This window comes from Arvicola amphibius, chromosome 13 (genome assembly GCF_903992535.2).
Source record: "Arvicola amphibius chromosome 13, mArvAmp1.2, whole genome shotgun sequence".
Classification (NCBI taxonomy): Eukaryota; Metazoa; Chordata; class Mammalia; order Rodentia; family Cricetidae; genus Arvicola; species Arvicola amphibius.
In genome coordinates, this window is record NC_052059.1 from 63,020,455 (window position 1) to 63,035,160 (window position 14,706).

Here is a 14,706-nt window from a genome sequence, read left to right on the forward strand (position 1 = left end):
CCTGTTTTTAGCCTCTAGCTAGCCCCAGAATGTCCTTCCAGCGCTAACATGTGGTGTGGGAGATTGATGACGTCACTCTTCCATATACCTTTGTCAGTCAGCTGACAAGAGCTCAGGCAGAGTGGCAAAGGAGGACCAAAGAATTTGACAGATTTAAGCCAGCGATTCATGCTCCCATCACCAAAATGAGAAAATTGAACAAAGGTGCAGACCACTGAGAAAGCACATTTAGCAAAAGTATTGGTTCTTGTATCTTGAGTGACTGCTGTGTCAACCCCTTGATCCCGTATATCTCCCTCTTTTTACAGCATTCAACATCCTGGTGAACGTTGGAGTAGTGCTGACATACCCAATCCTCATCTCCATTGGCACAGTGCTCAGCGTCCCTGGAAACGCAGGTACTGGCCCACGCACTAGCTTTATGCTCTGCCTTGTTTCTTCTAACAATCAAATATTACGTCTCTTCCTTTGGAAGATGTGTTTAGATATCTCGAGGTGGAAGACAGCAGAGTGCGCAGCAGGTTTTAAAGCTGCGGCTACAGAGGCACTGTTTTACTTGGCCGTGGTTTTAGAATTAAATACCAAATGTATCATTTGGGTTTCATGTAATCTCCCTGACGACCTAATTTCGTGGGTATTTTTAGAGGAAGTCCTATGGAAACAAAAGGCATCGCAGCACAGGGCTGTGAAGTCAGCATCACTAATGAAAGTGCAAGCAATGCACAGGGTGTTGGCTCCCCATCAGAGCGTCCTTGGGGAGCCGTGGACACTCTCGTGGGGGCTGAGCAAGCAATGCGAGGGCGTTGGCTCCCCGTCAGAGCGTCCTTGGGGAGCCGTGGACACTCTCGTGGGGGCTGAGCAAGCAATGCGAGGGCGTTGGCTCCCCATCAGAGCGTCCTTGGGGAGCCGTGGACACTCTCGTGGGGGCTGAGCAAGCAATGCGAGGGCGTTGGCTCCCCATCCGAGCATCCTTGGACACTCTCGTGGGAGCTGAGCAGGTGACCCTCCAGGAAAAGCCATTTGTCTCACTTCAAGGCCGAGAGGAAAATCTATTAGTGTTTTCCTAGGACGTTTCTAGTGAAACCTGCCACTGAAACTAGTCACGGAAATTAGTTCTCTGGGTGACCGTTCAGTCATTTTGACTTTAAAATTCCGTGGTCCCAAGTATCTAGTAACCACCTTTCTTTTCTTCAGACCAATTAGTCAGTGTTTATTAAGCACTTACTATTTGATCGGGGCTGTGTACAAGAAAAGAAAATAAATTACATTGTTGCTCCCATAAGAAAATTACAGATGAATTTGGAAAAGACAGTAGACATACACAAAACAGCTAGGACCTCTACAAAGAAATTTTTTATTAAGTGTAAAATTGTGTGAGACAGACACCAAGGGCTGTAAGATATTCAGAGGAAAAATATCAGACAGGAGTGGAGTTGTCAGGAAGTTCATTTACTCATCCATGGATTCGTTTATGCAACAAATAACTTCTAATGTCTTAGCATATGTCAGGAGCCATGCTGATACTGGTGACAGATCCTGACTATGGCACAGTTTCCACCCTCAGGACCACGAGAGTAGCACAGAGTGGGAAACCAGAGGAACTGGATAACTCTAGCACGAAGAAACAATTGCTCTGGTAGACGTTTGCGCAGATGCGCTGAGCACTCTTTGCGGGAGCCCTTTGTACAGAGGTCTAAAGAATAGTTCAGCGGAATGAAGTGGGGCGCGAGGATATGGCGGTGGGGCGGTGAGGCGGTGAAGCCAGCAACATTGTGAGTGTACTAAATTCACTTTCTAAAGTTGTTAATTTTAGACTATATTTAGACTATATGAATTTCACCTCAATTAAACCCGGGAAAAGTACAGCATATTAAGGCCAAGACAAGAACAGGTTTAACTCAAATAAATAAATAAATAAATAAAATAAAATAAATAAATAAATAAATGAATGAATAAATCAGCGGCCCAGTACAGCAGAAGAAAGGTGAAGGCATGCCTGGGAAAAGTGCTTAGAAAGCAAACTGAAGACCTTCCTGGCCCAGTTGCATGGACTCTGAGCTGAGCCTTGAGCAAGTGCGGATCACAGAGAAGGAACAGGACGCCATAGCAATAGAGAACAGAAACAGTTATGTAGCGCAGCGGTCGGGCAGCAATGGAAAATAATCAAATTAGCCTTATCCGAAATAATCAGTTTTAATAAAGGGAGAAAGTGAGATACACTTACAAAGCCAAGGTTCCAGCGAAGCAAAGAGCCAAGCGGGAGGAAAACAGGGCGCCTATCCCCAACCCGGTTCTTTTTAAAGGTACCTTTTTCCCCTGGAGCAGCCACGCCCCTCAAAGCAGGGATTGGTCAGCCGCCCCAACACAGTTAGCGATAGAGAGTAACCGTGGTGTTTGGAAGTCTTGAGATGGTCTCTGGTTTTCAGAGACGCAGCCATAGACGGGTGTGACGGGTGTGGCGGGCGTGGTGGGTGTGGCGGGTGTGACAGGCGTGGTGGGTGTGATGGCCATGATGACGACGGGTGTGATGGTGTTATCTTTCCTTCCCTAGCCGTGGACCTCGTGAAGCAGGAAGTGATCTTCAATGTGGTCCGCCTGGCGGCCACCATCATTATCTGTCTCGGGTTTCTTCTGATGCTGCTGCCTGAGGAGTGGGACGAAGTCACCCTGAGATTTATCAACAGCCTGAAGGAGAAGAAGAGCGAGGAGCACGCAGAGGGCCTGGCAGATGTCAGCGTGCACCTGCGGAGCAGAAGCAGGGCCAACGGGACAGTGTCCATACCGCTGGCGTGAAAGGAGATGGCGTCTGGATGCACATGTGTGTATATTCTGTGAATATAAAATTTTCTCACTACCTGTACACTCAAACGACAGTATCAGCTCTGAGTTTGAATAAACCATATGTGAAATATTGCCAACAATAAAAAGTTTACATTTATATGCATATCAAGGAACTGATGTAAATAATCATAATAAATTTTTTATTAAAAATTTATTTCCTTGTTTTGTTTATCCTACTTGGAAAGAGGACTCTACACAGTTCACACAAGTTCATAAAAATATGAGGTTTGGTTAAGTCATAGACTCTTCATCATTTTCTTAAGTGTAACTGAGACCTTCTCATTAAGAACTGGGTGCCAAATAGAAATACCTGTGAAACAGCAGAGAAAAATAATGACATCTTGAAATTTTCAGGCAAATGGATGGAGCTAGAAAACATCATATTGAGTGAGGTAACCCAGACTCAGAAAGACAATTATCATATATACTTACTCATAAGTGGTTTTTAAATATAAAGCAAAAAAAATCAGCCTACAAATCTCAATCCCAGAGAACCCAGACAACAATGAGGACCCTAAGAGAGACATACATGGATCTAATCTACATGGGAAGTAGAAAAAGACAAGATCTCCTGAGTAAATTGGGAGCATGGGGACCATGGGAGAGGGTTGAAGGGGAGGGGAGAGGCAGGGAGGGAGCAGAGAAAAATGTATAGCTCATTAAAATCAATTTATAAAAAAAGAAAAGAAAAACTTATGAAAACAATAGATATTTTATATTTACTTCAGCCTGGAAATGTAAAAGCCAGAAAGTCATTAAACAATACCACAGAGTCCTTCTGTACACAAGCCTACACTGGGAATGGCCAGGACGTAAAGACAGAAAAGACCCAGCTGAACTCTCCGCATGCTCAAGAAACACACTGACATCTTCACGAGGGAGACATTGTGCTGGTGAAGAGGTGTGGAGACCTCACAGATCTCTACAAACCCTCACCACCAAGTTCCCTGAGAGAATTTTCTATCCTTCCCATCATTCCGCTTTGTACCCCTATTCTTTCCTGAACCCACTACCCTTTACCTTCTGTCCCCACCATTGCTCTAGAGTTCCCTTCTCTCAAGTTGGTAAGGGACTTTCTCTAACAAAGTCATATTGGCAATCCCAACTCTTTACTCATTCAGAAGCAGTTGATATGATGATCTTCTATCCCCTGACCTGCTAAAATAGTCTCAGTTCTTGGACCCACCACCTCCTTGTGGTTATCCTGCCTTTGTCTTCCTAGGCTGGTCCCATTGCCACCAAGGTTCTCTGGTCACACTTCTTAACTGTCTCGTCCGGGTTCAATTTTTTCCAATGTTGATGACTTAAAAAAATTCTTTTTCTGCAAACCAAGTTTGTACTTTGAGCTTTAGATCCATTAGAATCCCTTCATCAGCTCATTTGGACACCTCAAATGTAGCAAATGCAAAGTTAAGTCAACACTCCTTTCCAGACCTAGTCCTCTCTGCTTCCTGTCTAAGTTAATGACATCATTCTTTAGCAGCTACCCGAGCCAGGGATCCGTCTCCATGCTTGCCTCTTCTCTTCACTGACACCTGACTGGCAGCCTTGCCTCTCTGTAATCTTTGTAGAGTGACTTCCTACTACAAATTTGATTCTATCTCCACTCCATGAAACACTTCAGTGGCATCTTATTGAACACAAAATCAGATCGAAAGATTTTGACATATCCTCCAAAGCTCACTATTGCCTGGCCTTGGCTAGTTTATATCGCAGTAATTGGCGCTAGAACGTTCTATGTTAATGGAAGATATCTACATCTTCCATACCTGCTGGGATGTTCTGTGATGATGGGCATTGTCTGTATCTGTCTACATAGTCTCTGTTTATGCAAGGATGTATGTAGCCCATCATGCTGTCTGAGACAGTAGCTATGAGTGGCTATTAAAAACCTTGAATGGAGAAACTCTATTTTCCTTTTTATCCATTTACCATGCATTTTCCATTCAGTTACAATATTGGAATCTAAGCAGAGAGCCTACTTCTGCCCCACCACCCTATAGTTCCCCTGGACACATGACGCTTCCATGGTACTATGCCTCTTGTGGTCATTCAGCTAAGCCATGCTGACTTACTTACGCTCATTTCTTTCCCTCTCTCAGTGCCTGAAACATGGTACCTTATTTACACCCCCAGATATTACCTACAGCTGTTTTCCTAAGGAGTCTTTTCTTATCCCTAGTCTAATAATGTGGCTTACTTAGCCCCGCTGTAGTAATGACTGCCTTCTTTGTTACTCAGCTCTCTTTGGCTGTGACAAAAAATATCTGACAGAATCAACTTACAAGAAAGGTTTCTCTGGGCTTGCCTCTCCAGAGCTCTCAGTCCACAGACATTTGGCCCTGTTGTTCGCGGTGGCAAAGCACAAGATGGAGGAAACCTGATCACCTCATGATAGCTGAAAGACAGAGAGGAAGAGTCCAGAATTCCCATATCCCTTTGGAGTCAAAGCCCAGTGGCCTCACTTCCTCCAATCTGTCCCATCACCTACGGGTTTCACTACCTCTCCATAGCGCCCCAGTCTGGAGACCATCAACCGTTGGGATGCACTTGCTCAAACACTAGCCCTGTCTATGCTCACCGCCAGCCTGCTGTTCTGGGTTTCCAGCAGACCGTGAGCAGGGCTATGTGGCAGTCATGGTTGTGTTCCCAAGTTTCAGCACCTGCAGACATCCCGTAGCAGAATGCGCACTCAGTTCTGTGTTGGATGTCCTCGTGCCTGAACTGTATGAGGTCAGTCCTATTGAGGGACAGATTAACACAGATAAGATTGGTTAAGTTAGGGACTAAACGATGGCAAGGGCACCACAGTCTCATTTTTCTTTGAAAGGCTGCTGAACTGGTAAGAGGGACTTTGACCCTGAGAGGCGGGTTCTGCCTCTGGCACAGAAGATATTCTGTGCTTCACAGGAACTTTAGGACAACAAGTCAAGCATTTATGCTCTCTGCCCCCACCACCTTCAAGTTTTCTAAAAGTGTAAGTGAACCAATCTCCAGGCAAGAGAGAGAAATTCAGAGCGCCTTGTTGGCTGGGTATCATAATAAAAACTTTAATGTATCAAATCTTTGATTTTTCTGTTCCTTTTGGAGGAGGCACTGCCAGTGTTCTGGCATAGCTAAATGACACGGTATTAAATCAGATAATGAACATGTTAAGCTCCAGGACATGTTTTTAGCTTCGTGAAAAAATAATACAAAGGAAATGTAACGTTGTTAATACATTGAATTAGTTCCTTATCTACGGATAGTCACTTTGGGCTATTTAAATGCCACATTGATGCAAACATTGTTCTTACCTCATTAAATTACTGTTAAATTGTAGTAATCACTGCCTAACTCACTAAATTTGTGTAATATACATGACATTTAAAATTGCATTTTGACAACTTAGAGCAATGGGTTCTTTTGGTTTTTAACATGGTTTCTTTTGAGAGATGGTATCCCCTGCCCTAGAAAGCACTCATTCAATATACAGTGAGCTCTTAGAACTCAGCCTATATGGATCCCTAGAACTAACCCAGCTACTTGAAGAAAATATTTCCATTGTGTTATTCACAGATTTACTCACTCAAACGTTATAGTTGTTTGAAATTGGCTCTTATGTGAGATGGTTATCAACTGGTCCCTGCTTTTCTCTAGCACTGGAGGCTGAGATTCCTGTAGTCTTAGCACTAATCTATATACTAATCTATATCTCATAGACAGGGAGGTGGGCACACAGTTGCACAGGGATTAGGCTGCGTTGTAGGCGCTTGCTACCTCTGCAGGTAAGCTGTCACCTGACAATTAAAGCAATAGCTTCAAACTCTACTTAGATCACCCTTAGGATTAAAGGCCTCCCCTTTAATTCAGGAACTCGAAAGGAAGGACAACACCTTTCCTTGTTGCCACTCACGGTCATCATGAGAATCAAAGGTGATGCTGTATCTTCAGTAACTGGGCAAATAGGATTGCGTCTGTGTTGTGCCTTAAAAGCCAGCGGCTGGATCGTGGAAGACACTAGAGGAAGTCAGACTAGCCCTTGCTCCGCAGTCAGAAGCACCTTGCCAAGTTCTCGTTACGGAAACATCTTTCATGTCTATAGTCCCCGAAGACAATGGCTTCTGTGGATTACTGAGTGTCCAGTAGAGTTCAGGGGTAAGAGTGCCCATGTATGAACATAACATGCACTTCTTCCAGACAATATTCTGACAGATGAGTCTGATGGTAGACTCTCCCTAGGCCTCAACTTCACAGTCAGTAAAATAAGACAGTACTGTTGCCTGTGATTATTGAATTAAATATTGAATTATTAAATTAAAATAACATGTGGCGATCTTAACAGAATGCCAGAGTCAGAAACGACAGCCCTGGTAGGGCTTGTCTTCCTCCCTCTAGGTCCTTATCACAACCTTTGTGTACAGCTTGGCTCCCAGGCCCTTCCCTTGGCCACTGGGATCATGGCAGGGTGCCCTCACAAAGCCATGCAGCCTAGTACTGAGCAGAGAATTTTACCAAAATAAACCAGACAAAAGAAGGCTGGCATAGGGCAAAGTTGGAAGAGGCCAAGCAGGCTCCTGCAGCATTCAAGCCTGGTCCCCGCGGCACTTTGAGTCACAGCATTCATGCCCAGCCAGTGGAACTAATTACCTGACAAAAAGACAGACTAGCAACTTCGGCTCTGAAATTAAAATCACTCCAACCACGTCCTGATCTCTTCACAAACAGATTACAGGCGAATCAATTTTGCTCATCCAGGCTTTCACGCCTGTTAATTTCTTGCAGGCGCTTTGTCAAGATCCAGAGGACAAATGATGGGGAGAAGGACAATGTCTGAGATAAAAGAGGGGATGATATAACCAGCAGAGCATTAGAATGTCCCGGTAATTAAGTACAAATCCTCTTTTTTGCAGATCCATAAACCCCTATCAGAAACACAAAGAGTGTCTGATGCAGGCCCCGGGGTTTATCTCTGGCAACCAAAAACAAGAAGGCTCTGCTAACTGTGGCTCCGTTTGGTTTCTTGAATTTTCTCCTCCATCCCTGTGGCAACTGGAATTGAAGTAAAAAGAGAAATTATGGTGTACAGTCGTAGTTCCAAGAGCCCAGAGACAGAAGGGGAGGCACACTTTAATGCTGGTTGGTAGCATGCCCCTAGAACAAAGCAGCTTGCTTGAGACAGACACGCTGGATGCTTCCAGAGTCTAAGGAATTGAAAGAGCAAAAATCCTTCACCTTGGCTCTAAGAACGGACTTCAACAGCTACCCCAAGGACCCTGATAAGATTTTCAGAGTAGCGGGAACTTAGTTGCTTTATTCTGGAAGACTAACTTCAGAGACCTCTGTGGATCTGCGGGCACATGCTCCTATACATTAGTCACTAGCTAGCCACGTATGCTTCTTGAAATATGCCAAGTGCTAACTGAAACGTGTTGTGCCAAGCACTATGAGTTTGGAAGGCTTTGTGTTTTTTCAAGAGGATGCAAGCTGGTTCGTATTAGCTTTGTACTCATTAGATAGTGGAAGTATTTTTGAATATATTTGGTTAAGTAAAGTGTATTTTCAAAGCAGTTTCATCTGTTTATTTTTATTTTTTAGCAACGATGATTAGCTCCAAGGCCTTATGCTTGTTAGGCAAGCACTCCACCACTGAGCTACAGTACCACTGACCTACAGTTCCAGCCCTGTTTCTTTTTTTAACTATAAAGGAAAGCATTAATTTGGAGTTCACGGTTCCAGAGGGTTAGAGTCCATGACTATCATGATGAAGAACACGGAAGCAGACAAGCAGGCATGATGCAGGAACAGTAGGGGAGGGCAATCTCCATTCACAAGTGTGAGGGGGGAAGAGAGAGAGAGAGAGAGAGAGAGAGAGAGAGAGAGAACAGAGAAAGAGAATGAGAATGAGAATGGCGGGAGGCTTTTGAAACCTCATACCCTGCACCCTGACACACCTCCAAGGAGCCCACACTTTCTAATCCTTCCCAAACAGTTCCGTCAACTACACGTATATGAACCTATGGTGGCATTCTCTCTCAAACCACCACATTCCACTCCCTGGCGTCATAAGCTTGCAGCCATATCATCATGAAAAATCCATTTAGTCAAATATCAAAAGTTCCCATAATCTTGATCGGTCTCAATACGTCTTAAAAATACAAAGTCAGCAGGGCCTGGCAGTGCATGTTTTTATCCTTTAATTACAGCACTCAGGGGACAGAGCAGGTGGATCTCTGGGAGTTGGAAGCCAGCCTTGTCTAACAAGTGAGTTCCAAGACAGCCGCGGCTGTTACTCAGGAAAACCCTGTCTTGCAAAAGCAAAAAATAAAAACTCAAAAAATAAAAGTGCCATGTCTCTTCTTAGACATAAGGCAATCCCCTAATTGTAACCCCTTATTAAATAAAAAAGCAAACCACATACTTCCAACATACAATAACACATACTTCTTCTTAATATATTAGGTTTTCTTTTGCTTATCACACTGGATTGTCCAGAATAGTGTTGAATAGGATTGATGGGAGCAGACTTGTTCAAGTCGTAGAAGGAACATGTTCAGTCTCTTGCCGTGATACTAGCTGTAATTTTCTTGTATGTGTTCTTTGTAAGGAGGTCTCCTTCCATCTTATTTTCTGTGAAATATTATAAAAAGCTGTTAAATTTTCTCAGATGTTTCTTATACCTCTTTTGAGAGTTGTGTGATTTTTTTTCCTTCGTCCTATTGTGACTATATTGATGAGCTATTTCATGAATATATTCCTAGAATAAATTACTTGTGGCTATAATATATTTTCATTTGGGTATTTGTCCTCTCCCAGGCTACTAAGTCTTGCAATTACAGGTATGCACACACCCATACCTGACGTTTGTAATCCTTATATGTGTTGCTGTACTTGATTTAGTAATACACTGTTGAGAATTTTTATAATCATGTTTGAGAAATACAGTCATTTTTTTCTTGTAAAATCTTTGTCTTGTCTTGGTATTAGAAGGATGCTGGCATCCTCAAGCAAGTTTGAAAGCACACTTTCTACTAAAACTGGAGTGTTTTTTATAGAATTCATGTCAATTCTTTCTTTAATTTCTTTTTCCATAATATTTTTATTAATTATTTGGGAGTCTCACATCATGAATCCCAGGCACCCTCACTTACCAGTTTGCCCAGGTCCATCCCCCTCTACCCTTGGGACCTCTCTCCCACACACACAAAAAAAAAAATCTCCTGGTGGCCAGACCCTTAAAGAAAACTGAGTCTTTCCCCACCTGGACTCCCACCGGAAGCCATCAGCTGTGGAGAGCAAGCTACACCTCAGCTCCTTACCACAGTTCTTAGGAATTCTATTCCATGGTTTTCTGTCTGGGCTTGTCTAGACTGTTACCCTTTTGAGGAGGAGACTTGCCACAGAAGCCTTCTATGCCCCTCTTTCTCAGCTGTGAGTCTGCAGTCATCAAACCATGGCAAAAGTAGCCTCCTTGCCCTTTACAGTCAGCAGGAGCACAGATCATGGAGTTCCCCGTGGTTTCTGGCATCAGCACATGCCGTGAACCTCAGCATAGGCTCTGGTGGTATTACACACCCCAACATCAGCCTGGCCCTCTGCCACTGCATGGACCGTGGACCCCATCAGAGCCCTGGGCAGCAGCACAGAACAAGGGCATCACCAAGTCCTCAGGTGGCAGGACAGGCCACTTACATCAACATGGCCCCTGGCAACAGCATAGCAATAGACACCAAAACCTAAGCCTGGTTCTCTTGTTGAGTGTAGCAACTAGAAACTTTCAGGTCACACAAGTGACTCCCATCTATAGCTTACACAATATTTCTGTGGGCTAGCCCTGCTCTGCCAGGTTAAGAATCATTTGTTTCAAGGTTCCATTAGCCAATTTGGGCTGTTATAATGAAATATCTGGGCTTAAGAAACAGCGTGTATTTCTGACAGTTCTCAAAGCTGGGAAATCCAAGACCAAGTAGCCAGCACTTCCAAGTCTGGTGGAGGCGTTTTTCCTGGTTCACAGAAGCAATTCTGTCAGTGTGGGGGAAGGGATGACCTCAGCTTCTTTCATAAAGACACCAAGCTTCTGTGTGAGAGCAGAATTCACGATCCCCTCCCACAAGGCCCCCCTCCTTATAACATGTTGGGGGTTCACATATCAACATGGGATTCTAGGGAACACAACCTTTGGACTGTAGATGAAGAAATAATGGAAGATGACAGGAAGGTAAAGCTGCCTTGAAAGAGACAATGATCTGATCAGAACCTGACAAAGTTCACCGAGCTCTCCTTGTGTCAGACAAATGAGCGCTACCAGCCGTGGGCAATGGACAGAAGCAGAAGGACGGCTGATGAAGCACAAGCTGTTGGCAAAGTCTATGAAGAGTTAGCAGTAGATGAAACTAGTAAGGCGCGTTGATCTGCCACCTTCTTGCTCATGCAGAGTGATAGAAATTATCTTCACAAATGAAAGGCAAAAAAGACCCTGTGAGGGTGAGAGCACAAAATAAGAAATGGTGCTGGGAGAACCTCTCTGACTTTAGATGTTATAATTAAGTTGCGAAAGAGAAGGTGGCTGAATTCCATAGGACGTCATGCAGTTGCAGACTGTTCTGAAGACAACAATATACAAGTGCTTGATGCCAGGGCCTGAAGAGACAGTTAGTTCCGTGGCTAGGACAATACTGCTTTTGCACCTCTGCAACTTTGATTCCCAAAGTTGGTTGCCCCAAAGTTGCAAATGAGACTTTGGGTGATTGCCCAGGTAATCAGCTGTCTCTGTCATTTCTTGCTTCTTTTGGAAGGTGCTTGCTTGCACTTCCTGCTTACTCAGGTAATATTATTTTTCTTCTCAGGTCTTTGTTGGGGTTGAAGACTAGATAGTCATAGCTACTTTCCTCTCATAACTTAGCTAAGACATGTTAGCATAAGACTTAGACCCCTCAGAATAGGACAACTATTGAAATAATCTCTGTTACTTGCTAATTACCCTAGAATGTACATTTAGCCTGTGTTTCTTGCTTGATGTTGTTCATGTTGGTTGTAGTTCTATTTTTGTATATATTTTTGCCTTTTCTTTTTACTAGACAACTTGATATTTGTTCTTACTGTATATAGTTTTGTATTAGGTTGAAAACCCTCTTATTTAGACAAAGGGGGGAGGTGCTATGGGAATTCATTCAGTCAATAACCATTTGGGTATCAGCCCATTAGGCCATGGTCTGAGGTACGATAAGCACAGACAAAAAGTATGCTCTCTTGCTCTCTTGGCTTGTCTGGATTCTGTTCTCAGCTCTCAGCGCCCATAGAGCAGAGGACCACAGTGGCTTTCTTATTGCTATAAGATAATAATAAACAATAATAAACCTTTATCACGGGCTCTCATGGACTTCCTTAATTACACCTACATTTATCCTCAGCACTTACATTTACAGTAACACTTTTGGCATTAATCTCACCTTCTCCCTTCCTAGTTAAAGCCCTCCCTTTCCCCACTTTCCCTTCAAATCACTGTACCCTGCTATTCTTCTCTAGTAGAGCATCATTCTTAAAGTGTTCTCTTGCTCAGAAGTTACTGATGAAAGTTTTATACTTTGTAAAAGAATTTTTATCAATATAAATGTCTTGTCTCACAAAGCCTTCCAATTTAATTTCACCACCTATGTTTTTAGCCAGTGGGGACAGGTAGCTGACGAATCCATTGATCAAATAGTAGCTGACTGGCCAGAAAGTCACACTTGGGTTTGGCTCTTGCATTCTTCCTCGAGTGTGAAGTGCAGAATGAATTATTCATGTGCTTTTGGCAGGTGTAGGGAGTTAAATGAATCACCAGGGCTTGCTGCTAGTTGCTCACACTCACGAAGTCAAACTTGTTGCAGTGGGTGGTAGAGCTAAGGAGCCCCAAACAGACTTGACATCTGGTGCTGTGGTTGACTTAGAATCTCCCAGACCTGTTAATTTTTTTTCTAGCACACGACTTGTGTTTTTCAACTATAACCTTGCCATGGAGCTCTTTCTTGTAAATCAAGGTGGATGTGGAGAGAGATAAACCTAAAACAAAATGGAACACAGTGGTCTTACTGTCAACAAGCAAAGCACTCAGAGTCCCAAGGAAAGTTTAGTCAGTGCTAATTTTTGAAGTTAATCATTCTGTTGCATGATAGTTGATCACACTGTGTGAAGATGTGTCTATTTCAGCTCACCTGCCTAAGGCAACTTCAGATTAGTTTAATAAAGAGCTGAATGTCCAATATCTAGGAAGGAGAAGATAGGCAGGACTTCCAGGGAGAGAGGAAATCCTCAGCCAGACATGGAGGGAGTGGAACTGATGGTACCGAGGAGAGGTAATGAGCCATGTAGCAGAACATAGAGCAATATAAAAGAGTTAACTTAAGTTTTAAAAGCTGGAGCAGCCCTGAGCTAAGGCCAAGTTTTTGTAACTAATAAGATGTCTCCATGTCGTTATTTGGGAGCTGGCGATCCAAAGGAATTCTGACTTTGTCATTCGATGCTCTCAGTCAGGATGGCGCTCCCAGTCTTCTCGGTATGTCTCCAGGCTCTCTCTTTGGACACTGGAGCTTGTCCTTAGTCTTTTGAGGTGAAATCCTCATCAGAAGACTTTGCCATTCCCTCCATTTGCACCCTTCACCTCTCTTACTACTCCAGATTTTAGGCTCTTCCCACCCCGTCATCTGCCTTTCCACTCTTTGCTACCCCCACATCTTACCTTCACTGGAAATTAAACAAACTATTTGGTTTCTCTAGGCCTCCTGAATTTACAGAAAGAGGAGGGGTCAGTTTATCCCCTCCCTATAGTAAAGTACAAGAGAAATGTCTTGAGACACAGGATCTGAATGACAGCTCACCCTTTTAGCCTCAGTGATTAAATCTATGTCCACACCTAGAGTTAATGTTTTGCTAAGATTATCTACCTCCACATAGTGTTGTATTGTAAGGGTTCACCTAGTTCTGTAGCCTTTGTACATACATGACAGTCTCGTTTGGGGATAAACATGAAGATAGGAATCTCCATCTAAGGCTCAAGTCTGCTGAGTCACTGACATTCTGAGCATTCTCTTTCAGCCAAGAGAGTGAGCATCTGTTTTCAGGGAGGTGGGCAGAATGAGAGGCTCAGAGTAGGGGAAGCAAGGGAGGAACAGAAGCAGCCTCTTTACAACTTCTAGTTGGATCTTCTCAGCATCGCTTCCCTGCCATGGACTTGAGAGAGAAGAAAACTTAGAGATCAGGGTGACTAAGACTAATGGCACACACCTTTAATAGCAGCACTCGAGTGGCAAAAGCAGGTAGATCTCCCAGAGTTCCAAGCCAGATTGGACCATGTACAGAGTTATAGGCCATTCAGGAACACAGTCTATGTCTCAAAAAAATAATAACAAAAATTTTTAAATAAATCTGCTTCCTTAAAGCAGGCAATGATTCCATCTCATTAAAAAAAAATAGGAAAACTGGTGTGTAGACCTTTCAAAAGTGAAATAGAATAAAAATTGTCCTTCTGGTTAAAGACAAAGTTGGTATAAAGTTCTTTAAGTGACCATCATCTTGCCCGTTCTCATCCCCAAAAGAGTGGACACTAGAAACAAACGAAGATTAACGATTACAGTGGAAATTAAAGTGCATGTTATTTGTTTATCTGAAGATGATGGATAATTTTTAGAAGAAAACATGCTGGAAGAAAGAGAAAGATTATCTGGGGATAATACAGGATGCCTTTGAAGTGATCTTAAGCATAAATTATTGATCTAAGTTTCTGAACCATAAACCACTGCTGAAGTTGTAACCGAATTCACAGGCCACATGTCCACTGAGGAAAGACATCACAGTCTGGAGCATTCGGTAGAGGGGCAGTGTTTTGAGTGTCTTCCACCAGGGAAGCAC

The 14,706-nt window shown here is 43.3% G+C and overlaps 1 protein-coding gene across 1 annotated transcript in view; it reads left to right on the forward strand.

Annotated features, from left to right (window-relative positions):
• Positions 1-2,793, forward strand: part of Slc35f4 (solute carrier family 35 member F4) — a 225,738-nt gene extending 222,945 nt beyond the window's left edge. Inside the window, exons 7-8 of the mRNA XM_038310550.1 lie at positions 309-398; positions 2,552-2,793. Of these exons, the coding sequence (XP_038166478.1) occupies positions 309-398; positions 2,552-2,793 (332 nt within the window). The remainder of the gene's footprint in view (positions 1-308; positions 399-2,551) is intronic.
• The last annotated feature ends 11,913 nt before the right edge of the window (positions 2,794-14,706 follow it).